This window comes from Geotrypetes seraphini, chromosome 4 (genome assembly GCF_902459505.1).
Source record: "Geotrypetes seraphini chromosome 4, aGeoSer1.1, whole genome shotgun sequence".
Lineage (NCBI taxonomy): Eukaryota > Metazoa > Chordata > Amphibia > Gymnophiona > Dermophiidae > Geotrypetes > Geotrypetes seraphini.
Genome location: NC_047087.1, coordinates 26,656,571 through 26,681,747, shown reverse-complemented (window position 1 = coordinate 26,681,747; position 25,177 = coordinate 26,656,571). Strand labels below are relative to the sequence as shown.

The window sequence follows — 25,177 nt, the reverse complement described above, 5'->3', positions numbered from 1 at the left end:
TGCGGCCCCAGAAACATTTTTTCCGGCCAATGCGGCCCAGGGAAGCCAAAAGGTTGGACCCCCCCCTGACCTAGGTCTTTCTCCTTCCCTCTACCCTTCGCCCTCTCCTCCTAGCCATGTCCTCGACGTCCCCTTATGTACCTGCTGCTGCAGACAAGGTGAATGTGGAAGGGCATAGTTTGCTGTGGGTCACCTGGCTCCCCCCCCCCCCCCATACCACATTGAAATGAGAGAATACAAAGCAACAGCTGAAATAGCACATTTGTAAGCAGAGATTTAGGGGTTCTTTTATCAAGCCGCGCTAGCGGGGGTTAGCGCGTCGGACATTTCATCACGCGCTAACCCCCGCGGCCGGCTAAACAACTAACGCCTACTCAATGCAGGCGCTAGCGGCTAGCGCGACAGGCGGTTTAACGCGCGTTAGACCCCCCCCCCTACCACAGCTTGATAAAAGGACCCCTTAATGTGGTATTGTGTCTTTGTATGTTGTTCTTTTCCAGTATAATGTAATGTAATGTAATGTAATTTATTTCTTATATACCGCTCCATCCGTTAGGTTCTAAGCGGTTTACAGAAAATATACATTAAGATTAGAAATAAGAAAGGTACTTGAAAAATTCCCTTACTGTCCCGAAGGCTCACAATCTAACTAAAGTACCTGGAGGGTAATAGAAGAAGTGAAAAGTAGAGTTAGAGGAAAAATAAAAATAAAATAAACATTTTAACAAGACAGCATTGATCTAAATACTTTGGAAGGTAGAAGAGAGGAGAGAAAGGAATAGAAGCAGAAGGGGGAGCCGTTGAACAGTAGAATTCTGGAGAAATTTAAATGATAGAAATAGAACAAAACAAAGACAAAAGGTATAACAATCCTTCAATGCCACAATGCCATTCTGATAAAAGCGTTTTCTACTGGCCCAGCCCTGTTTTGTAAGGGCACTTCTCTTATCACCATTTAATGCTCTGTTTATGTCTTGTTCTGATATTATTCATGATCTTAAAGTCACCACTGAAAATACTGCCACTGCTAATGGATATTTGTTATTAAAATAATATGCATACCAATTATGAGCATAACATGAGAGGAAGGGAAGTTACTAATGTGCATTATTTATTTTTCTAGACTGTTCTCCCAAGGGAGCTTAGAATGGTTTACATCGGTGGTCTCAAACTCAAACCCTTTGCATGGCCACATTTTGGATTTGTAGGTACTTGGAGGGCCGCCGAAAGGATAGTTAATTTCTTCTTATTAAAGAAATGACAATTTTGCATGAGGTAAAACTCTTTATAGTTTATAAATCTTTCCTTTTGGCTAAGTCTTAATAATAATATTGTCATTTATAGGTAAAGAGACATATGATCAAAACAGTTTTATTTTACTTTTATGATTATGATAAATATACCGAGGGCCTCAAAATAGGACCTGGCGGGCCGCAAGTTTGAGACCACTGGTTTACATGAATTTTCCCTGTTTGTCCTGGTGGGCTCACACTTTATCTAATGTTCCTGGGGCAAAGGGGGGTATTAAATGGCCTGCCCAGGGTCACAAGGAGCAGCGTGGATTTGAACCTGCAGCCTCAGGGTGGTCAGGCTATAGATCTAACCACTGTGCCACACTCTCCCCTTAGAAATAGCACACGATATTGCCTGTTAATCTATGTTAAATGGCAAAATCATGTACTAATTTATTGTAATGCATGTTAGGTAAAGGTATGGGGGCAATATAATAATGAGATTCAAAGCATGCAAATAGGTAAATTGAATAACTTAGCCTGTGTTATTCCCGGAGAATCTTGCCACTAATTTGTGGCCCAGAGCTTTTCTAAAGGAGCAAGTCTTATAAAAAAGAGGTGTAGATCTTCTTTCGTTCCCCCATTCAAGACTCCCTAACCCCAGCTGAAGACTCACCCCCAGACTTCTAAGGCAAACCCCCAAGGTCACTCGATTGACCCTTTCCCTAAACCCCCTGAAGAGGATCTCCTCTGAAGAAAACCCTCTAACCCTCCTAGGCCCCTGGGGTCTACTTCAAGAATTCCCTAGGTTAATAGAGAGCAGAATATTAAGGTGATGATAACACAGAAATAACCAAGCAATCGGTGTTCTTAAAACGTACGAGTCCACAAGAGATAATGAGAAAAAAAAATGTTCTACTACAATTCTGGTGGCACAACAGATCAGACTCGATACGGCCGTGTTTCAGTGGTGATGCCTATGTCACGAGTCACGTGATTCGATGTCGTCGACACTCAGAAAAGTGGTAGCTAGTTCACTATAACCCTAACCATGGGTAAAACACAAAAAGTGCATATTTATGTTTTTGGACTAGTTATTGGATGGGTGGGTGGGTTTAAATGCTCATGTATGTCTGTATGATGAATGTGCTTTTCTTGATTTATTATGTTTATATGTTTATATACTTTATTATATGAAAATCAATAAAGATTTAAAAAAAAAAGTGTGTCAGCTTAGGTTTCAATTGATTAAACTTTGTAAGAATCCTGGCTTTCTGATTTGTTTTGTGTTATCATCGCCTCACTATTCTGTTCTACAGAAGACACCGTAAGGTGGTTGTTTTGTTTTATTTCTTGCTTCTTTCTTTGGACCTGGTCTGGCGCAATGGCACAGTTGTGATTCCTAATTATTCCCGCCCCCCACTGGCATATGTTTTCGGTCACAGCACCTCTTCTATGGAACTCCATTCCTCAATTTATTAGAAATGATAAAGACCTTCTCTCTCTTAAAAAATCCCTAAAAACTTATCTCTTCAAAGATGCTTTTAATCTATGATTTTCTTAACCAAAATTTCCTTTTAACTTGCTATTTTAAAGTCCTATTTCCCTTATGTTATTTTCCTTTATATGTTCCTTAACTCTTGAAAAGAAATTGTAACTTCTCCCTTTTTTCCTCCCTATTCGTGTATTGTCTTTTTTTTTTCTCTAGTTTGTTATTTATTTATTATTGTATTACTTGTTATATTTTAAATTTGTATTGTACATCGCTTAGGAAATTAAATAGGCGATTTATCAAGAATTAATAAAACTTGAAACTTGGCATGGGGGTTCAAAAATGCCACTGCTTCAATTCTAAAGGTAGACTAATGATAATTCTGCTAGGGGTCATCCTGCCAAGGAAGAGGGTCTTCTTCAGGAGGCTGGGATGGGGAAAGCATCCATGGGTTATCTTTTGGGAAGTGGGCGGTCTGAACTCGTGGTCTGGGGGAAGTCTAATGGCAGATCGCATGTATCTTGATTGAGAGGGGAGGTTGGTCAGTGCACTTTTTACAGACACTGGTCCCCTTAAGAATGGCTCCCTGTGAGCATCAGGCATCTTGTTAGCAACGCTCCAGGGCTGAAGAAGAATGCAGCATGCGTGGCGGATGCCACATTGCATAATTCAGTTTCTACTGGAATTATTAACCTACACTACTGAGTTACTGCAGGTTAGCGACGCCTACGGTAAACAAAGCTGTAGAAAAATGCGAGATAGTACCACAGCTTAGCGGCTTTCCTTCTTAATATTGAAAAGCATACATGCTGCAAAAAAAAATAAATTATTGGCTCAAGAATCAAACCCTGTAGTTAGCACTATGGATTTTAAATTGCCTGTGTATATTCAATACTGCTATCCTCTGAAGCAGTGATGCTGAATATAGCTGGTGACCAGCGCTAGCTTTTCAGACAGCAGCCGTATTAAACCACTGTCTGCATTCCTATGTGGTTCAGGTTTGGACAGCCTATTTGCTGTGCTAATTTTAGCTGCATAGCTATATAGATGTGACTATTAGAACCCAAAAAACTTAAGAATAGCCTTACTGAGTGAGACCACTGGTCCATCTAGCCCAGTATCCTGTCTTCACGGTGGCTAATCCAGGTCACAAGTACCTGGCAAAAACCCAAATAGTTGCCACATTCCGTGCTACCGATCCAGGACAAGCTGTAGACTCACTCATAAAGCAGACTGAGAACTTTTCTTCCAGGAATTTATCCAAACCTTTTTTTTTTTAAACCCAGCTACATTAACCGCTCTTACCACATCCTCTGGCAACATTTGCCAGAGCTTAACTATTCTCAGTGAAAAAATATTTCCTCCTAATGCTTTTAGAAGTACCGTATATACTCAAATATAAACCAAGGTATCCTTTTTATCTTTCCCCCAAAAACAGGGGGGGGGGGAGGTTGACTCGAATATAAACCGAGGTTAGAAATTTGAGTTGTCATGGTGAGCCAATCTATAAAGACTGCTCACCCTCCCTCCCCATCAGCTTTCTCATAAGTCACTAAACATAATACAAATATCTGTTATACATATATCCCAAAGCTTTACTATCAATCAGGCAATAAATCTTAAGGGCTCTTCAATATTCTTACTGAGTAATATAGTAAAGAACTTATATAACAAAGGTTTCCCAGGACCTCAGCAATACCACTCAGGGCTCGAATGTTCTCATGGCCCTAGAGCTTAATGTATCTAATTGTCACTGGTCCAATTTTTTTGTTTTTTTATATTTTTTATGCTTATTTTAAATTATTTTGGAGGTAACTGCTCCCCATATTAGAAATTTCTAAACTTTAAACATTTCATATGTATTAAAAAAATATTAGCTTTATCGTTTTAGAGCGCTTGGTCAGGCGCGGTCATCCGACATGTTTTGCCACGCGATGTATCAAGGATGCCCCCGACTACCCTAAGCATTACCACCATTCATTCAGTTCAGGAAAGTGCTGGAGTGAATGGTGGTAATGCTTAGGGTAGTTGGGGGCATCCTTGATACAGCGCGTGGCGAAACATGTCGGATGACCGCCCCTGACCAAGCGTTCTAAAACGATAAAGCTAAGTGCTTTATATTTTTTTAATACATGTGAAATGTTTAAAGTTTAGAAATTTCTAATATGGGGAGAAGTTACCTCTAAAATAATTTAAAATAAGCATAAAAAATATTAAAAAAACAAAAAAATTGGACCAGTGACAATTAGATACATTAAGCTCTAGGGCCATGAGAGCATTCGAGCCCTGAGTGGTATCGCTGAGGTCCTGGGAAACCTTTGTTATATCCCAAAGCTAATATATTCACATATATAGGAAAACGCAACTACAAGCAACCACAAACTTAAATAAATGTAGACAAAAATCAAGCTTAAACCTCAAGAAGCCGTATGCAGCTCCACACCAGAGAAAGAGAAACAGCACTCTACGCTTTGGAATATAAAAAGAAAGCTGTGCAAATTTACAGTAAAACTGCATTTTCTGTTCATGAAATTAAAAATGCAATTATTGTTAGCTATTTTATTCATGTTTATCCCAGTTTCCAAATTCTGCTTTCTTATGTCTTTTTCTTAATTTTCTTTCCAGGGGCTGCGGTCTATCTGCCTCTTCACTCATTCCTGTCTTCACTTCCTCTCCTACATCCATCTCTGACTTTAACCTTTTCCTTTCAGTTTTTCTCCATTTATTTTTCTGCTTCCATTTACAGTTTTCCATCTCCCTCATCCTATTATTCTCCATTTTTTTTTTAAATCTAACTCTTCCCTCTCTCCCCCTTTCCAGCATCTTCATTTTCTTTCTGTTTCCCTCTTTCTCTCTTCGAACCAGATTCTACTGTATTGCCCCCTTCATCCAGCATATCCTCTCCCCTCTTTTCTCCAACACCTCTTTTCTCTCTCTCTCTCTCTCTCTCCCTCCACCTCCATCTCCATCCAAGATCTCTCTCCATCACCCTTCTTTCTCTTTGTCACTTCCAACACTACCTACCGGGGGCTGTGGCTGTGGGGAACAGAGTCATGGGTTAGGGGAAGGCCTGACATGAAAGGCAAGCAACTGATTTCTCCCAGCAGCTGCTTCAGTGGTCGCCGATGCTGTTTGCTGTCCGCTGGGAGGAGGGGGGGGGGAGTCAGGAGTCAACGGTGCATCTGGATTACGATCAGCTCTGCCTTCAGTCCCGGTCCTGGTCCTGCTAAACTGGCTGGCAATGGATAAGCCAGACGACATAGGGGCCTTCCCTCTTGTCAAATTGCTATAGACTCTGCTACTGTCGATCCCTCCCCACTCTAAAGTTATTTCCTGATTTTGAGAGGCAGGATCATTAGCGGCAGAGGCTATAGTGATTTGGCAAGAGGGAAGGCCCCCGCGGCGTCTAGCTTATTCATTTTCAGCCATTTTAGCTGGACCAGGACTGGGATTGAAGGCTGGGCTGATTGTAATCCAGAAGAGCCGCTGACTCCTCACTCCCCACTCCTTCTGGTGCCTAGCAAACAGCATGGACGACTGCCGCAGCCACCGCCAGGAGGAATCAGCTGCCTTCACTATCCAGAAAGTGTAGAGGTACACTTTTTATATAGTGCTACTGAAAATTACATTTCATGAACGGGGTTCATTTAGGGTATTTATCCAGGTAGTGGCTAATGGCTACTGTCCAGTTAAATGTTTTTGAAATTTTAGCCATGTATATTCCTATATGCCATATAATAAACTATAACTGCTACAAAACTCTCTCTCTATAATTTATTATAGCATATCTATTGTGATCATTTATTTTTTTCCTCAAAACGGTATTATTAGGTAATAACATTGTAGCTATCTGTCTTTCTTTCTTTCTCTCTCCCTGCTCGCCCTTCCCTTCCCTTTCTTTCTTTCTTTCTCTCTCTCTCTCCCTGCCCTCCTTTCTTTCTTTATCTCTCCCTCCCCCACCACTGTCGATTTCTCCAAGCCACCACCGCCGATTTCTTCCTGCTTCCCTGACACTGACACAGCAACAAACCAGGGGTGTGCAGCAACTTTACAAGCGGCAGGCCCACAAGTCTTCTCCCCGACGTCAATTCTGACGTCAGAATTGACGTCGGGGAGAAGGCTTGTGGGCCCGCTGCATGTAAAGTCGCATCCCGTTGTCCCCATTCACAGCGCTTTATTTTTTTTTTTTAAATTGTTACAGTGGGTTGCTCTCTTTCTGAAAACGGGACATTTCAGCATCCCGAAGCTATGCTTGGGGACAACGGGATACACTACCTAAAAACGGGATGGTTTCGTTCAAAACGGGACATATGCTTACGTTAAGCATACCTCATATATGTGTTTAATATACATAATATCCTGATAATTATATTTTTGTTTATATTACCTGAATGTACTACATATGTAATTATAGATATTTATTAGGAATGTGAATTTATTAACACCCCCCTCCCCCGTTCTATGTATGGTACCTACAAAATCGGCACTGATCAGAACAGCATTTAGTGCTATTCTGTAAAACGCTCCTGCTATATACAGAATCGCACTTAGCAGCCGCATGTGGCATAACATTTGGACGCATCCATTTAAGGAAAACCAGGCGTAAAACCTGCGCCTAAGTTGTGTGCAGATCGGGCATATTCTATAACAGTATGTCTGATCTTTAGGAACACCCATGATCTGCCATGCTCCACCCATAGCCACATCCTTTTTTGAGATTTGCGCACTAGAAATGATGCACAGCACTTTGTAGAATACACCTACAAAGCTGTGCACGTAGCTTCTAATTGGTACCAATTAGTGTCAATTATTAAGTGTTAATTGCCAATTATCAGCACCGATTGGCTTGTTAAACAATTAAGCTGTGCGTGCAACTTGGCTATGCGCACTGATTTGCACGCACAACTTTGGACGCTATATATAGAATTTGGGCCTAAGTCATTTAGGGAGAAAGTTATCAACATGTGTTATTTTACCATGAACTGGTGCTGTTTTAGCACAGGTTCCATACTTTACGGAGAGGGTGGTGGATGCCTGGAATGCGCTCCCGTGAGAGGTGGTGGAGAGGAAAACGATGACGGAGTTCAAAGAAGCGTGGGATGAACACAGAGGATCTAGAATCAGAAAATAAGAGTAAATATTGAACTAAGGCCAGTGCTGGGCAGACTTGCACAGTCGGTGTCTGTATATGGCCGGGGAGGATGGGCTGGGGAGGGCTTCAATGGCAGGGAGGGTGTAGATGGGCTGGAGTAGGTTTTGACGGAGATTTTGGCAGTTGGAACCCAAGCACAGTACCGGGTAGAGTTTTGGATTCTTGCCCAGAAAAAAAAGCTAAGAAGAAAAAATTTAAATTGAATCAGGTTGGGCAGACTGGATGGACCATTCGGGTCTTTATCTGCCGTCATCTACTATGTTACTATGTATGCAATGAGACCTAGTTATTAGTAACTGGAATTAACAGAAAAATAACTTTTCTTAATACCAGACCACATTGAGAACTTTCTGCCTATAATTGCACTGATCGGGGCAAACCCAAACTGGGACATAGTCTTACCGAGACAATAGTTACCCAGTTAGAGGCTATATTCAGCCTGCTAACTGCATATCTGGACAGTAAAAAGACCATCTTAATTTCATTCCGTAGTTATCTGGGTGCCATGCTGGGATTTTACCAGAACTACAATAAATGCCAGTGGCTATAGTGTACTTGAAATTTGGGGCTGAATACCCAGGTATTGAAAAGCCCTTGTTGGCCATATATCAAAGAACTCTGACTGTTATTGGTTCCATAGTATTCAAGATATTGAAGGGAATTGACTTAGTAGAGGATGAGAGATTGTTCACCGTCTCCAAGGTGGAGAGGACGAGAGGGCACTCGCTAAAGTTAAAAGGGTATAGATTCCGTATAAACATAAGGAGGTTCTTCTTCCCCAGAGAGTGGTAGAAATCTGGAACGCTCTTCCAGAGGCTGTTATAGGGGGAAAGCACCCTTCAGGGATTCAATAAAAGGTTAGATAAGTTCCTGCTGGACCAGAACATACGCAGGTAAGGCTAGACTGAAATAAGGCACTGGTCTTTGATCTAAGGGCTGCCACGTGAGGGGACTGCTGGGCATGATGGACCACTGGTCTGACCCAGCAGCGGCAAATCTTATGTTCTTTTTGGGATATGTTACAGTATATTATGATATTATGTTTTTGATACAGAAATTGAAAATATTGCAGAACCTTCCAAAAGCTGTGTTGCGAGCTTTGACCACATCCTCTTACGGAATAAGAAACTCACAAATGTATTTTTTCATACTACGACAGGCGTCATCCACCCATTTGCCCTGAGATGACTGGGAAAAGAGGGCACAGTTTTCACGCTTCCCTCCGTTGGGCTGGGATCGGTCCCAGTTGAAGAAGTTTATGGTAGCCCCATTGACATCCACAAATTTCCCTTCGTTAACCATATCGTTGATACCTAACCAGAATTCTGCTGCCCCTGGGAGGCTCCTCTTGCCATAGTCGCGAAGGGCCTGATTTTCATCATTGTCTCTGGGAACAGCCAGCGTCCCTCCCTTGGTGATGCAGTCTTCGTTGGCTTCATGGAAGGGCTTGGACCCATCGAATGCCAAGTAGCACTTCTTGTGCAATTTAGTGCCACGGAGGCAGACTGTGGATAGATAACAACTGGTTAGCCAAATGAAGCAACAAATATAAATAAATGCATAATAGTACTATTATCCAAAATGATATTTTTTAAATGTTGAATAGTTTAATTTTTTTTAATTGCTCTTAGCTCAGGGTACTCTTACAATCAGGAGAACATTAAGTACATGTATATAAGTTGTAAATCACTTTGACTGTAACCACAGAAAGGCAGTATATCAAGTCCCATTACCTTTATATAAGGTGCCACTGAAAAGTTCTCAGCCCAACCAAGAAAAGAATGATGTGGAGCCACGAAACAAGTTATTCCACATTTTTCTTGACACTTTTCGTTTCAATGAGGCAAATGCATCTAGTAAATGGGCACAAGTATAGGGAAACTGAGCCATTGTGACATCACTGATGAGGTTGGCTCTTAGACATTGGTGGAATGAAGCATTATGACATCACAAAACAAGGGGCCACTGAAAAGTTCTCAGCCCAGCCAGGAAAAGAATGATGTGGAGCCATGAAACGTACAAGTTATTCCACACTTTTCTTGATACTTTTCATTTCTTTTCTTTTCATATCATTAAAATGAAAAGCGTCAAGTATGAATAACTTGTACTGTTTGTGATGTTTTCTTTTGGGGGTACATGAAAGACAGAGTGTATGTACCTCCACTACCCGCAACAATGGATGATCTACAGGAACGCATCACTGAAGCTATAAACGCGATCGCGCCGGATATGCTTCGGAGAGTCTGGTCCGAGCTCGATTATTGCATCAGTGTTTGCCGAGTAACAGGTGGGGCGCACTTCAAGTGTACATTTGTAATCAACAGATACCATATGCAGTGACGTACCTAGCATATGTGACACCCGGGGCCCATCATTTTTTGACACCCCCATCTGTATGAAAACATGATTTTTAGTAACAATCCACACGTCACACAAGAGTGTACCTAGGAAAAGGCAGCATCTTACATACTGCAGTGAGCAATACATCAAGAAACCCATTGTAAAACTAAACAAGCCCAGGCTAGTACAGATCAATCCTACACAGTCAATCCTAACAGAAAACTATGTTTTTTCGAACACACCGAACACAGAAAACACCTTCGCTTAGTATGGAAAATGTAATCACAAACTAACTCCTCCCCCTTTTTCAAAACTGTAGTGTGATTTTTAGCCACGGTGGTAACAGCTCAGATGCCAACGATAAAATGCTTTACAGTTTTGTAAATGGGGAGATAGAATAAAAATACGTAGACAAAGATTAAACTGAAGCACCAAGAAGCTGGACTCTGCATACAATGCAACACCACAGAAACAGCAATGCATCTCCCCTAAAGCAAAAAAAATAAATAAACATAATTTTTTTCTACCTTATCTTCTTTGGTTTCTGCTTTCCTCATCTTCTTCCTTTCATCAACTGTCTAGCCTCTCTCTGCCCCTTCTGTATGGCATCTTCTCTCCTTCCATTCCCCTTCCAGAAACTTGATGCCTCCCCCTTCCATCTCTCCCTTCACCCCCATTGGTCTGGCATCCATCTTCTTCCCTTCCCTCCTCCAATGGTCTGGCATCTCTCTCCTCTCCTTCCCTCTCCCATACCCCCATGGTCTGGCATTTCACTCTCTCCTCTCCCTTCCCCCACTTCCATCAGCATCTGCCCCCTTTCTCTCCCTCCACCATGCCTCCATACCACCCTAACCCCCTTTCTCACCCTTCACCACCCTGCTATGCTCCTTTCTCTCTCCATCCAAATCAGCAAGGTCCCGCAATGACTACTTCTGCTGCCTATGCTCTGGAAGAGGTAAGTGACGGAGGGGGATGGGCCGGCAGACTCAGGGAGTTGTGGCAAGGTCCCGCGATGACTGCAGCTGCCAATCCACCCCCTCTGACGTCACTTACCTCTTCCGGAGCAGAGGCGGTAGATGCAGTCATCTCAGGAACTTCCTGCACTTCAGCGTGGCTGCCAACTCTGCTCTGGAATAAGTATGGCAGCCGCACTGAGGTGCCGTTTAGAGCAGCGTGGGAGGTTCCGGACCCGGCCGGCTGTGCACCCCCTTGGAGTGTGCACCCGGGGTGGACCACCCCACCTTTGGTATGCCACTGACCATATGAAACCTTATGAGTTGATGAAACTGTAGCCTCAAAGGTGAAAGAATATTCCAATAAATTTAAACCATTTAAAATCAAGGAGGGTTTTAGTGAGTACCCTGTATAACTGAACTCTTAACATCACATATTTCACCAACAAACATTTCTCCTCTATTGGAACTACCCTCTAGGGCAGTGTATCGCAAACTGTGTGCCTCCTGAGATTTCTGGTATGCTGCAACATACTGGCAAGGAGGAAAGTCATCCATTCTGCCTGCCTGTATGAAGTTAGCTGGCGCAGCTGACTCTCCTTCTGGATGGCATCTCTCCTCTTCTCCCCGCCCCTCCTGGATCCCTGTAACGGTGGGGTCGTGGCCAGATGGACCAGACAGGCCAGAAGGGCCTCTGTGCATTCGCGGACGTTGACGTGATGACGTCACACATGCACATGATGTCATTGTGTTGACTTCCGGGTGGCTTCCGGCTGGGGCACTGGTTTTAGTGTGCCATCGTCCGGAAAAGTTTGCGAGACACAGCTCTAGGGCTTCAGCACATTGCTTTGCAGAGTCTCCATTTGTTCTGATGGCCAGAAGACTTAGCTTCTCTTTCTGCAACATTTTTGCTTTAAAGAACTTAATTTGCTGTCTTGATATATTTAAATATTTTACATAGAAGTCTTTATTAATACATTTGGAACTCCTTCAGCAAATGGAAGAGGATATTTGAATTCTAAAGCAATGCTGTCTCAGTGATCAGGAAATAGTTGTAGACTTGGCCCAACTCCAGATGCAGCGATCTAAAGGTCTTTTCATACACAGGGCATGTAAGAGCTAAAGCAAAATGAATTATCCATCAGTTAACTTAACCTTTAACAAGCAAGTGCAAGGCAGAGTATTCAAAATAAGAATTTTGTATTCACCAGTTTGGAAGAATTATGTGGCAAGTGTTCCAAGTGGTCATAAGTCAATCTTTCTTTGCTTAGCTAACAGTCCCTCTACACAAAAGTGGAAGTAAGGAAGAAGAAGAGAATTACAGGCTAGTAAGTCTGACTTCTGTGGCAAGCAAATTAATGGAAACACTTTTAAAACAGAGAATGGTGAAGTTTCTGCAATCCAGTGGATTACAGGACCAGAGGCAACATAGATTCATTAGAGGTAGGTCTTGTCAGAAAAACCTGATCAATTTCTTTGACTGGGTGACCAGAGAATTGGATAGAGAGAGTGTGCTAGATGTAGTGTATTTAGATTTTAGCAAAGCCTTTGACAGTGTTCCACACAGATATCTAATAAATAAACTGAGTGCTCTTGGGATGGGCCCCAAAGTGATGAGCTAGGTCAGGAACTGGTTAAGTGGAAGATGACAGAGGGTAGTGGTTAGTGGAGATTGCTCTGAGGAAAGGGATGTTACCAGTGGTGTGATTCAAGGGTTCTGTTCTTTTTAACATTTTTATAAGTAACTAGCTGATGCCCCGGTGTTGCACGGGTATTTAATTATAGCAATAACACTGTAAATGGATTCAAATAAAGATACTTTATAGTGGTGAATGAAATTATTTTTTTACAGCTTTATAAAAAGTACAATATTCAAATTATAATGTGAAATATTTGACAAAATGAATACAATACAACTAACACAAAACTTGATTATAAACAACATTTTTAGTTTCACCTCCAGGAGCAAGAACATATAAATTCTTGGGTGAAGAGACCCCCAGAACATATCACCCCAGGTAGTGAGGGATCTGCATACCAAGTTTCGTTCAAATCGGGCAAGTCGTTTTTGCGTTGGCAGCTTTTTACATTTTTTCCATTGACATGAATGGGTGAAATCTGATTTTCTGTTTGTAGCTCCGCCCATGTGTGCAGGTGGGCCGTGAGACCCCCAGAACATATCACCCCAGGTAGTGAGGGATCTGCATACCAATTTGCGTTCAAATCGGTCCCACAGCTTTTTACATTTTTTCCATTGACTTGAATGGGTGAAATATGATTTTCTGTTTGTAGCTCCGCCCACGTGTGCAGGTGGGCCACGATACCCACAGAACATATCACCCCAGGTAGTGAGGGACCAGCATAGCAAGTTTCGTTCAAATCGGGCAAGCCGTTTTTGCGTTGGCAGCTTTTTACATTTTTTCCATTGACATGAATGGGTGAAATCTGATTTTCTGTTTGTAGCTCCGCCCACGTGTGCAGGTGGGCTGCAAGACCCCCAGAACATATCACCCCAGGTAGTGAGGGATCTGCATACCAAGTTTCGTTCAAATTGGGCAAGCCGTTTTTGCGTTGGCAGCTTTTTACATTTTTTCCATTGACATGAATGGGTGAAATCTGATTTTCTGTTTGTAGCTCCGCCCACGTGTGCAGGTGGGCCGCGAGACCCCCAGAACATATCACCCCAGGTAGTGAGGGATCTGCATACCAAGTTTCGTTCAAATCGGGCAAGCCGTTTTTGCGTTGGCAGCTTTTTACATTTTTTCCATTGACATGAATGGGTGAAATCTGATTTTCTGTTTGTAGCTCCACCCACGTGTGCAGGTGGGCCGCGAGACCCCCAGAACATATCATCCCAGGTAGTGAGGGATCTGCATACCAAGTTTCGTTCAAATCGGTCAAGCCGTTTTTGCGTGATCGCGGCACATACACACATACACACATACATACCTCCGATTTTATATATATAGATATTGCTAAAGGGCTGTCAGGTAAGATTTGCCTCTTTGGAGATGATACCAGAATCTGCAATAGAGTAGACACCCCGGATGGTGTGAATAATATGAAGAAAGATCTAGCGAAGCTTGAAGAATGGTCTGAATTTGGCAGCTAAAATTTAATGCTAAGAAATGCAAGGTCATGCATGTGGGCTGCAAAAAAGCAATGGAACGGTACCATTTGGGGGTTGAAGAACTTATGTGGACGACAGAAGAACAGGAATTCAGTGTGATTATAAGTGATGATCTTAAGGTGGCCAAAGAGGTTGAAAAGGTGACAGCGAAAGCTAGAAGAATGCTAGGGTGCATAGGAAGAGGTATGGCCAGTAGGAAAAAGGAAGTATATAAATGTGCATGAGTCAAGTCTCTTTTATTCGAAAGGAAGCTCTGAAATGAGAGGGCATAGGATGAAGTTAAGAGGTAACTCTGGAATAATCTATGGAAATTTTTTTTGCAGAAAGGGTGGTGGATGTGTGGAATAGTCTCCTGGAAGAAGTGGTGGAGACAGAAACTGTGTCTGAATTCAAGAAGGTGTGGGATCTTTTAGAGAGAGGAAGAGATAATGTTTACTGCGGCTGGGCAGATTGGACGGGCCGTTTGGCCTTTATCTGCCATCATGTTTCTATGTAAAACGTTGTCTCTGGAAAAAAAAGCCCATGTACATATACATGATTGTTTATTTGTCATTTTATTTTCAGATAGATTTCCTTGTACCTTAAATAATGTCATTTTTATAAAATTTTAAAGAAAGAGCATTATATCTTGAAAGACAAAGAGCATTATATCTTGAAGGACACAAAACATTTATTGGTTTGAAGATAAAGTTTTGAAAGATATTTCCATATGTTATTTGCAATTATTAGAAGTTTGTTTGTAATAGTAAGGGGGGGGCGGTCCTCCCCAGGCACTATCTTGGTGGGGGCACCGGCACCCGTCCTCCTCTCCACCTCCCTGCTCCTTCCCCCTCCTCCACTACCACACTCACGAACCCCTTCCCTTCCCCCATACCTCTAACTTTCCTGGTGCGAGCAGTAACTCTAGCCTGCTGCTTGTGCCAGTGTTGGCTCTTCCTCTGATGTCACTTCCTGGACCATTGATCCAATCCCATCCCTCCTAAATTACACTCACACCCCCATAATCAGAACTCCCCACTTCCATCATATTCACACCCCCTAGCAGAATCCCCATCCCCCTAAAGAACCCTCTTACAGCATTGGGGGCCTGGTGATCCTGTACTTGGTGGTCCAGTGTGCTTAGGACATAAACAATCCTCAATCACTCCTGTCCTGCTGGTGACATGTCCAAAACAGCACCCATAGTGGTAGTCTTGTGCTACTGCCACTAGGGGTCATGTTTGCAAGCAGAGTTATTTATTTGGAAGTCAGCAGCCAGGGGTGGTAAAATACCACAGATTGCTGACTGGTGTGGTAAATCAAAGTGCGATAAAAGAATGCCTTTTACCATACCTTAATGACGTGTCCCTGTTAGTGACTTAAAACATACTGGATTCAGTTAAAGGTTTCAATGTAGTTACTGAATGTGATCGTTCCTGAACTACTTTAAAAATTCTGCTTGTTCCAAAGTGTTAGGGATTTTACAGATAAAACCCAAATCAGGCCTAGCTTACCTGTCTGCAGGGCTTGCATTTCCTTCAGGGAGTTGACTTCTCTCCAGAGTTTGTCAATCTGAGTCTTCAAATCACCATCCTTTTCTTAAAAGAAAAAAATGACAAGAGAGTTAGGAGGGAATTCATCAAAGGGCACTAGCCGATTTCATGCGCCGTAAGACACCCAAAGGACTATAACGGCTGTCTTAGCATTTAGCACGCACTAATCATTAGCACGCACTAAAGGGGCCTTTTACTAAGGCGCGCGAGCCGATTTAGCGCATGCTAAAGATTAGAGCACGCTAAATGCTAACGCGCCCATTATGGTCTATGAATATACCAACCACCTAGCACGGAACTAATTATACCATAAAAATAGCGTTATATATATTACATATATCTGCTCAACACTCGCTATTAAAAACTCTATTAATTTAAATTTCAAATATTTATTATTTTTTATACACTTATATAATAAATTATACCATAATATATACAAAATACACAATATCATTCACTCCATTTACAATGGTGGGGTGAATAATATTGTGTATTTTGTGTATGATATTATGATATAATTTATAATATAAGTGTATAAAAAATAATAAATATTTGAAATTTAAATTAATAGAGTTTTTAATAGCGAGTGTTGAGCAGATATATGCATTATATTCTATGGGCACGTTAGCATTTAGCGTGCGCTAAATCGGCTAGCGCCCCTTAGTAAAAGGCCCCTTAAATCGGTTAGCATCTACGTTCCCTCTAAGCTGAGCACATTCCAGGAGCGTCACTAACAAATTTGACATGGTTGCTCACAACCGCGGCTTAGGGCTCCTTATACGAAGGTGCGTTAGGGCCTTAACGCGCGGAATAGCGCTCTAGCCGCTACCACCTCCTCTTCAGCAGGCGGTAATTTTTTAGCTAGCATAGGCTATAGCATGCGCTAATCCGGTGCGTGCGCTAAAAATGCTAGCGCACCTTCGTAAAAGGAGCCCTTAGTGTCAGAGGGCCAAAACTACTTGCGTGTCTGGAAAATTGTTGGGTTTTTTTTAGAACTTGTTTCTCACCTGAAAATTTTTTTTAGAACTTGTCGCTGATGTGAGAAAAAATTTGCCCGCATCCGGCCAATACTTAGAGGGAGCACTAGTCCGTTGATGAAATCCCCCCCTTTACTATCACCTGCTTTTCTGTTAAACAGGGTCTGTTGTTTTCAAATCTGGCTTATAAAAGTTATAAGAATTTTAGGGCTCCTTTTACGAAGCCATGTTAGCGGTTTTAGCGCACGCAGCTTTTTAGCGCGCGCTAAACCCGCGCTACGAGGCTAGAACTAATGCCAGCTCAATGCTGGCGTTAGCGTCTAGCGTGGCCGGCAGTTTAGCGTGTGCTATTACGTGCGTTAAACCGCTAACGCGGCTTCGTAAAAGGAGCCCTTAATAATGACTAGTCTGCATATAGAGCGATGATTTTCTATTACATATGGAGTGAAAAATAATTTTAAAATTATATTATTCTTCTTTGAACTGGACTTTTTAAGAAAATACAACATTATAAAAAAGAAGAAAATACAAAAAAAGTTTACAAAATCATGATACTGTTATAATCTCGTATTTAATCTCAGAGAATGATCATATGATCTAACGCAATGACTGGACGGTGAACTCCTGCAAAGGGGAGGGGGGTGGTCTCATTCCCCATAACAGTTTCATATCTCTGAGCGCACAGTAAATTATTTGATCATTATTTGAAAGACTTCTCAGGAAACTACAAAGCCATGGAATAGAGGGAGATATACAAAGGTGGATAAGCAAATGGCTGGAAAACAGGAAGCAGAGAGTGGGCATAAATGGGAAGTTCTCAGACTGGGAGAAAGTGACTAGTGGTGTGCCCCAGGGCTCGGTACTTGGGCCGATCCTATTTAATATTTATATCAATGACCTGGAAGACGGAATATCCAGTGAGATCATTAAGTTTGCAGACGACACAAAGCTATGCCGGGCAATCAGATCACAAGAAGATAGCGAGGAACTCCAGAGCGACTTGTATCAGTTAGAGAAATGGGCAGAGCAATGGCAGATGAAGTTCAACGTGGAGAAATGCAAAGTAATGTATTTAGGTAGTAAGAATAAGGAACATGTGTATAGAATGTCAGGCGCAACTCTGGGTAAGAGCGAACAAGAAAAGGACCTGGGTGTACTGATATATAGGACCCTGAAGCCATCGGCACAATGTGCGGCAGCAGCAAAGAAAGCAAACAGAATGTTAGGCATGATAAAGAAAGGAATCACGAGTAGATAGAAGAAAGTCATAATGCCGCTTTATAGAGCAATGGTCAGACCACACTTGGAATACTGTGTCCAACATTGGTCTCCCAACCTAAAGAAGGATATAAAACTGCTGGAGAAGGTGCAGAGACGAGCAACGAAGCTAATAAGAGATATGGAGAACTTGGAATATGAGGAACGACTCAAGAAACTGGGACTATTCTCCCTTGAGAAGAGGAGGCTGCGAGGGGACATGATAGAGACGTTCAAAATACTGAAAGACATCGATAAAATAGAGCAGAAAAACAAATTATTTACATTGTCCAACGTGACACGGACAAGAGGACATGGTTTGAAGCTAAGGGGGGACAAGTCCAGGACAAATGTCAGGAAGTTCTGCTTCACGCAGCGAGTGGTGGACGCCTGGAATGCTCTTCCACAGGAGGTTATTAAGGAATCCACTGTGCTAGGATTCAAAGGCAAATTAGATGCATATCTCCTTACGAGAGGCATAGAGAGATATGGGTGATTAAAACTACATCAGGTGTATACCTGACTGGGCCTCCGCGTGTGCGGATCGCCGGACTCGATGGACCATGGGTCTGATCCGGAGATGGCAGTTCTTATGTTCTTATTTGAGCATGTCTTATTGACAGGAATCAGTTTATATTCATATATATTTAGGACTCTTTACTGATCTCCTATTTCTGAGTCGCAGTACCCTGATTGCTACATTTCATTGAAAGATGGATGTAGGGCAGAAAGTGAAGAAGGACAGAAAAACAGCAAATAGATAAGAAGGTCCTGGAAACAGAGTTAAGAGCACAGACAGAAGGAGGAGCAACCAGAGACCAGGAGAAGATGATTAGAAAAATAAAATCACCAGACAACAAAGGTAGGAAAAATGATTTTATTTTTCAATTTAGTGACTGAAATGTCAGTTTTGAGAATTTACATCTGCTGCCTATATTTTATTTATTTAAAAAATTATATTCTGCTCTATCAACAATTCTAGGTGGATTCCAACAAACATACATAATTTATAACAAATACATTAAAACAGCAATTACGTGTTAAACTTTAAAACATTTAAAGATATCTAGAAAATCAGCATTGATATACAGTACCTCCCTAAACAAAAACATTTTCAACAGAATCTTGAAACGGTCAACATCACTAAGCCCTCACAATTGCTCAGGTAATTGGTTCCATACCTGTGGTCCACACACATAGAATATAGATTTCCTATATTCCTCGCGGTGAATTTCACGAACACAAGGGCATTACTGTTCAAGGAATGTAAGTTCCGTATCGGTCGATAAATACAAAGGTAGTCTAATAAAACTGAAAATTTCTTGCCAGCCAATGTTTTCAAAACAAGTAGCAACAATTTATAGCGAATATAATACTCAATTGGTAACCAGCGCAATTCTATAAGAACAGGAGTGATGTGTTCAAATCTAGAAGTTCCAGTAATTAACCTTGCCTTAGACTTCTGAGCAGCCTGAACACCCATTAGTGAAGTCAAAATGTGGAAAAATCAGACTTTGAATAACCAAATGAAAATTAGAACTGGTTAACAATGACTTCAACAGGTGTAAAAATCTCAGCTTAACAAAATATTTTTTTGCACTGTTCAGGAAGAAATGGATTTCTTTCTTCTTCTCTGGTGTTGTATTGCATGTATAGCCTGGCATCTTAGGATTTTATTTGTATATATTAGGACTTTTAGTTTGTAGTCCTGTGTTTGTATAGGGTTTATCTGTGTTCTGAATGTGTAGGCAAGGCCAGGGCAGGATTAATTCATCGAGGGCCCCTAAGCACACAAGTACACTGGGCCCCCTGCCCCACCCCACCATGCGCCCAGGCGTAAACAGGAAGTTGCGTCAGAGGGAAGCTTTGGGCAAGCAGCACCGCTTGCACAATTACAGTTCCCGTTGCCTTTCTTACCCACGTTGCTTGCTTGTCTTACTTTCTGTCGAGGAGGGGGGGGGGCCGCGTTGCTGATCAATGCTGGAGGGGCCCATTGCCGTTTGGAAAAAACAATGTTGATGCCCTTCTTCATCGGGCCTCCCTAACCATTTCGGGCCCTAGGCACGTGCCTACTTGGCCTATTGGTTAAACCTGCCCTGGGCAAGGCCAGGTGTTCTAGTAGGAATGAATGTCAAGAAGCATTATTGGTGTCATGACCCCAAATACGAAGACACTTGGCTCTCCTTCAGCCCTTTTAAACCCAAAATGGCCCTCACTTAAAAATTAGCGAAGACCTGTGTCTTAGAAGGAACAGTGTTTTCAATGGCAATATAGAGACATAGGAATACTTTGACTCAAGCATGGTTAAGTTGTACAGATACCACACAACAAGGGTCGGATTCAGTGAATGGTGCTGAAAAGAAGGCATTGGGAAAAATTCACACAGCACTATTCTAGAAAGGGTGCTCTGGGCTGAATGCTCTTTACAGAGTAGCACTTAGGTCCTGATTCTATAAACGTCGCCTAAGACATAGGCGCCAAGCTATGTGGCGTTTAGTGCCTGTCAATCTTTTGTTTTCACAGTTCCAAATGGAGACGCTAAGAGTGTTGTAACTTCATTTTATGATAACAGAGAGTGTACAATCAGTTTTGTGAGGCTTTTCTCCTAACAAACCATCCAAAGCAAAAAGAGACTTTGTGATTCTGAAACCCTTGATGCAGGCTTTATGCTGAAACACAGTTCATGTCGGGTTGCATGCATTCATTAATTTTTTTATTTAAAAATATTTATATACCACCTAAGACCAAGCAGTTTCCAAGAAACATACATACTGGGTTTCCCAAAAAATAAGGCAGTGTCGTACATTAATTTTGGGCCCCAAGAATGCACTAGGTCTTATTTTCGGGGTATGTACATGATCATCTATCCCTTCCTCTCCTTCACCCCAATTCTTCCTCTTTCCTTTCTCTCCCCCACATGTGCAGCATCTTTCCTCCCTCCCTCCCATCCCCCTGTGCAGCAGAACCCTTGCCCAGCTTCTATCCTTCCTTCCCTCCCATCCCTTCTATCATATGATGACATAATCAGTAACGCGGCAGAGTGAATTCCCCGGCGGACAAGGCCGAAGCAGCCTGTTTAGAGTGCTGCAGGCCCACGCTGCTTTAGCTGAAGGTATGCTCGCTCGCGGTCGGTGGGGTTCGGATGGGAGGGAAGGATGGAGGGTCAGCGGAGGTTCGGCTGCGTGGCTGGGGGCGAGGGCAGGGGGGCGGGTTGAAGAGTTGCTGCCGGCGAATCCCAGGACTAGGGCTTACTTTTGGGGTAGGGCTTATATTAAGACCTACCCCAAAAATCATGCTAGGGCTTATTTTCGGGGTAGGTCTTATTTTCGAGGAAACACGATAGTATTAAAACAGATACCATTACATTAAAAAAACCGCACCTTCATATCTGTCTGCTTACAACATATTTACATGAATGCACTAATAGCTGTGTTTTCTGTAACTTCTTAAAGTTCACACGATCAGCACAAAGTCGCAAATGCCCTGGTAATGCGTTACACATTTTCGCACCAGCTATAGAAAACATTGTAACCTTCGTCACAGCATAATGCACTCCTAATTCCCTGGTCTCTGTCAGCCTCATCCCACCCTCAGACCTCAACATTCTTCCTGGTCAATATATTTCCAAAAGAGTTTGAAAACACACAGGGGCCATATGATACAAAACTTGATGAACTATGGATATAGCACCTTGTGTTACACTCTTTGTTGTATCAGAAGCCAATGCAAATGTTTTAAAGTAAGTACAATGTGAGCCATCCATAAACACCAGTAATCAGTCTAGCGGGCTGAGTTCATCAATAAGCTATTCCAAGATAGAGTGAGTTACAATAATCTAGTCTTGACAGTATTAATCCCTGAACTACCGATCGAAAGTCATAGGAAGTCAACATGGGTTTCAATTCGTGCAAACTATGCAATTGAGCATATCCTCCCTGAATGGTCTTTAAAATTAGTTTTCCCATAGATAAGACAGTCCAAACAAACTCTGCAAAACCCTTCAGTATCCCTAAGAGTTACTGGATAGTCAATTTTGAAGTGACCCACATGTTGCTCGCTGCGGACGTATAAAGCACCTACCCTCCTTGACCATGCATGGATAATCAAGCTCCAATTACTGGGTGAGCTCTCCTTTTTGTAAATCTTGGATGCCTCTTTTTCAGTGACTCCTGATGCACTCATGCCTGATTGATTTAGAAGTGGCGTGCACTTCCAATTTCCCCATTCGCCTCATGCTGTATTGTATCAGAAGAAAGAGGCAGATGAGAAGCGCTGTGATGGCGCAGTCGGGAGACACAGAACCTCACTGCAGGTGGCAGAGAACAAATGTAAGCGCCATCTCATTAATGTTTTATACCTGTGTATTTGGCCATCAGCTGGAGACTATGCAGATAATCACAAATTCCACAGCTGCCGATATTAGTTCGATTGATTTTATTGGCATTTAAAGTAATCATACACATATGTAAAATAAGATAAGTCTTATAAAAATAAGGATTCAGAGTCGGTCCACCTTGGTAATAACGTGCATGAGCGAGATGGATAAAATGTTAATAATGAGACTTTACTTCAAAAATAGGCTAATGAAATTTTGTGGGGATTTGGTTAGGATTTTTCCAGATGTATCCAGGACCACTCAAATGAGGAGGAAAGAATTTCTGAAATTGAAGGATAGAGTTTTGGCCCTGGAGGCGTCCTTTTATTTGAAATTTCCCTGTAAATGCCTGGTTAAGTTACAAGATATTGAGTATGCTTTCTGGGATTCTATACAATTACAACAATTTTTAGTTGCAAGAGAACAGAAATGAGATTTTGTTTCATTTAGCTGAGAATATGAGGAGAATTAAATAAATAATATCCCATTTTAAGGAATGATTCAAGGTTCTTTAGTTTGAATCGAGAATTATTGTCCTTATTTTCCTAAATTTACTTGATTAGAAATAGCAATATGTGCTCCCCATTAATGTGGGCTTAAAAGGAATTATGTATGTATGATTTGATTATGTATTGATTTATGTATTTATCCTTTTTTCCTTTGGAATTATTGGATATTGTAAATGTATTCAAAATTTATTAAAAAAAAAAAAATAAAAAAGTAAGGAAGAAAAACAGAACAAAACAATATGAATAACAATTAACAATCATTAATGCTATCATAGATAAAACAGAAAAACAGTATGTTTGTATACCGTATTCAAACAAATCCTCATGGTTTAGCAGGCGCATAACCAAAAGATTTCAATGGCTCCCATATTTTATTAAATTTGTTTGAAGCATTACCGTACATCTTTCTGCAGCAATACGCTCAAATGTAACAGTAATACAAACAGTATTCCACCAAGTCATATAGTCCACCTTTGATGTATCCTTCCAGTGTCTTAAAATAATTTTGATGGCCAAATTGTTCAAAATTCTTAATCATACTGCTGAAAATGCAATTATTTGTTGATGCATTTCTTTTGAGCATTTGACCTTGTTGTAAGGATTGAATCTTTCTGCTTTTGCGTTTATCTGTTCTGACCTGTTTCAATATTTTATGGATGTCATTTTGTTGTTAAACGTTTTGGAATAAAACGGCATAGAAATGTAAAAAAAATAAATAAGTATTAGGTAATTTGGGGCTGCAGCTGCAAATATCTGATACCAGCTGCAGATATGTAATTGCCCAGCACAATACCCAGAAACGCCCTTGGCTTTATCTTATCTAGAAAGTTGGATGATAACGTTTCAAGGAGACCACTAATTACTAGAGTAATTCTGACTTAAGGTCTCTGTAGGCCATCTTGTTCGCTGTATGCAAGAATTAAAAATGATTACCTCGGTCTTTGGATCGGTGATCCTTTTTTGCTTTGAGTCTGGAAGCCTGAGCCCCCGTCTGTTCCACCAGGAGCGTCGCCATGAAGAGGAGTATTAGAAGCCCAGGGTGTGTCATGGTTCTTCTGAAGCTCTAGAAAGAAGTGGCACTGGAGTCTCTTTCTCTCTCACATGCCGGTCCAGTAAATCACACAGTCTCATCTCAGCAGAGGACTGACTAAAGCCAGCTTTATACAAAATATCTGTTTTGCTGGCACCTTCCCCAGGTCATGAAACGTGTTACGTGTTTCAGTTGGCTGGCTGTAGTATAAGGTGATCCCTTGTTTTAACTCTTTAGCTCATGCTTTTGTTTGTTCTGACCCTTCTTTCATAAGTTTCTCAAATTAAGATTTACTCTTTTCTACTTCATATATGTTTTTATAATATATGGGGGGGGGGGGTTCCTGAGGGGAGAGTGTGGCGCAGTGGTTAAAGCTACAGCCTCAGCACCCTGAGGTTGTGGGTTCAGACCCACGCTGCTTCTTGTGACCCTCGGCAAGTCACTTAATCCCCCCCCCATTTGCCCCAGGTGCATTAGATAGATTGTGAGCCCACCAGGACAGACATGCTTGAGTACCTGAATAAATTTATGTAAAACCATTCTGAGCTCCCCTGGGAGAACGGTATAGAAAAATAAAGCAGGAGATTTGCTGATCCAAAAAACTTTATACCAGTATCAAAACATGAAAACCACACAAGAAAATATGAAGCCTGACATATATATATCCTGTTAAATAAATAGATTGAGACTGATGAGTAATTAGAGATCCTTTTTTAAGTGTTTTTAATTTTTATAGGGGGGGGGTTGTTGTGCTAGAATTTTACTTTGAAACAATTTTTATTGATGAAACAGCAAATCAAGAGCTTATAAATCAATCTATATATATAAAATCGGATGTATGTATGTATGTGCTGCGATCACGCAAAAACGGCTTGACCGATTTGAAAGAACCTTGGTATGCAGATCCCTCACTACCCGGGATGATATGTTCTGGGGGTCTCGCGGCCCACCTGCACACGTGGGCGGAGCTACAAACAGATAATCGGATTTCACCCATTCATGTCAATGGAAAAAATGTAAAGAGCTGCCAACGCAAAAACGGCTTGCCTGATTTGAACGAAACTTGGTATGCCGATCCCTCACTACCTGGGGTGATATGTTCTGGGGGTATCGCGGCCAACCTGCACACCTGGCCGGAGCTACAAACAGAAAATCAGATTTCACCCATTCATGTCAATGGAAAAAATGTAAAGAGCTG

General features: G+C 41.7%; 1 protein-coding gene across 2 annotated transcripts in view; it reads right to left on the bottom strand.

Moving 5' to 3' along the window:
- Window positions 1-24,138, bottom strand: part of CLEC3A (C-type lectin domain family 3 member A) — a 53,388-nt gene extending 29,250 nt beyond the window's left edge. Inside the window, exons 1-4 of one of the 2 annotated variants that reach the window (XM_033943641.1) lie at window positions 23,883-24,138; window positions 15,793-15,876; window positions 9,190-9,381; window positions 7,701-7,838 (exon numbers count right to left, since the gene is read on the bottom strand). In XM_033943641.1, the coding sequence (XP_033799532.1) occupies window positions 7,701-7,838; window positions 9,190-9,381; window positions 15,793-15,876; window positions 23,883-23,997 (529 nt within the window). In that variant the 5' untranslated portion in view covers window positions 23,998-24,138. Of the gene's footprint in view, window positions 1-7,700; window positions 7,839-8,814; window positions 9,382-15,792; window positions 15,877-23,882 lie in introns of those variants that run through there. The other variant, XM_033943640.1, reaches the window with a different exon arrangement.
- Between the last annotated feature and the right edge of the window lie 1,039 nt (window positions 24,139-25,177).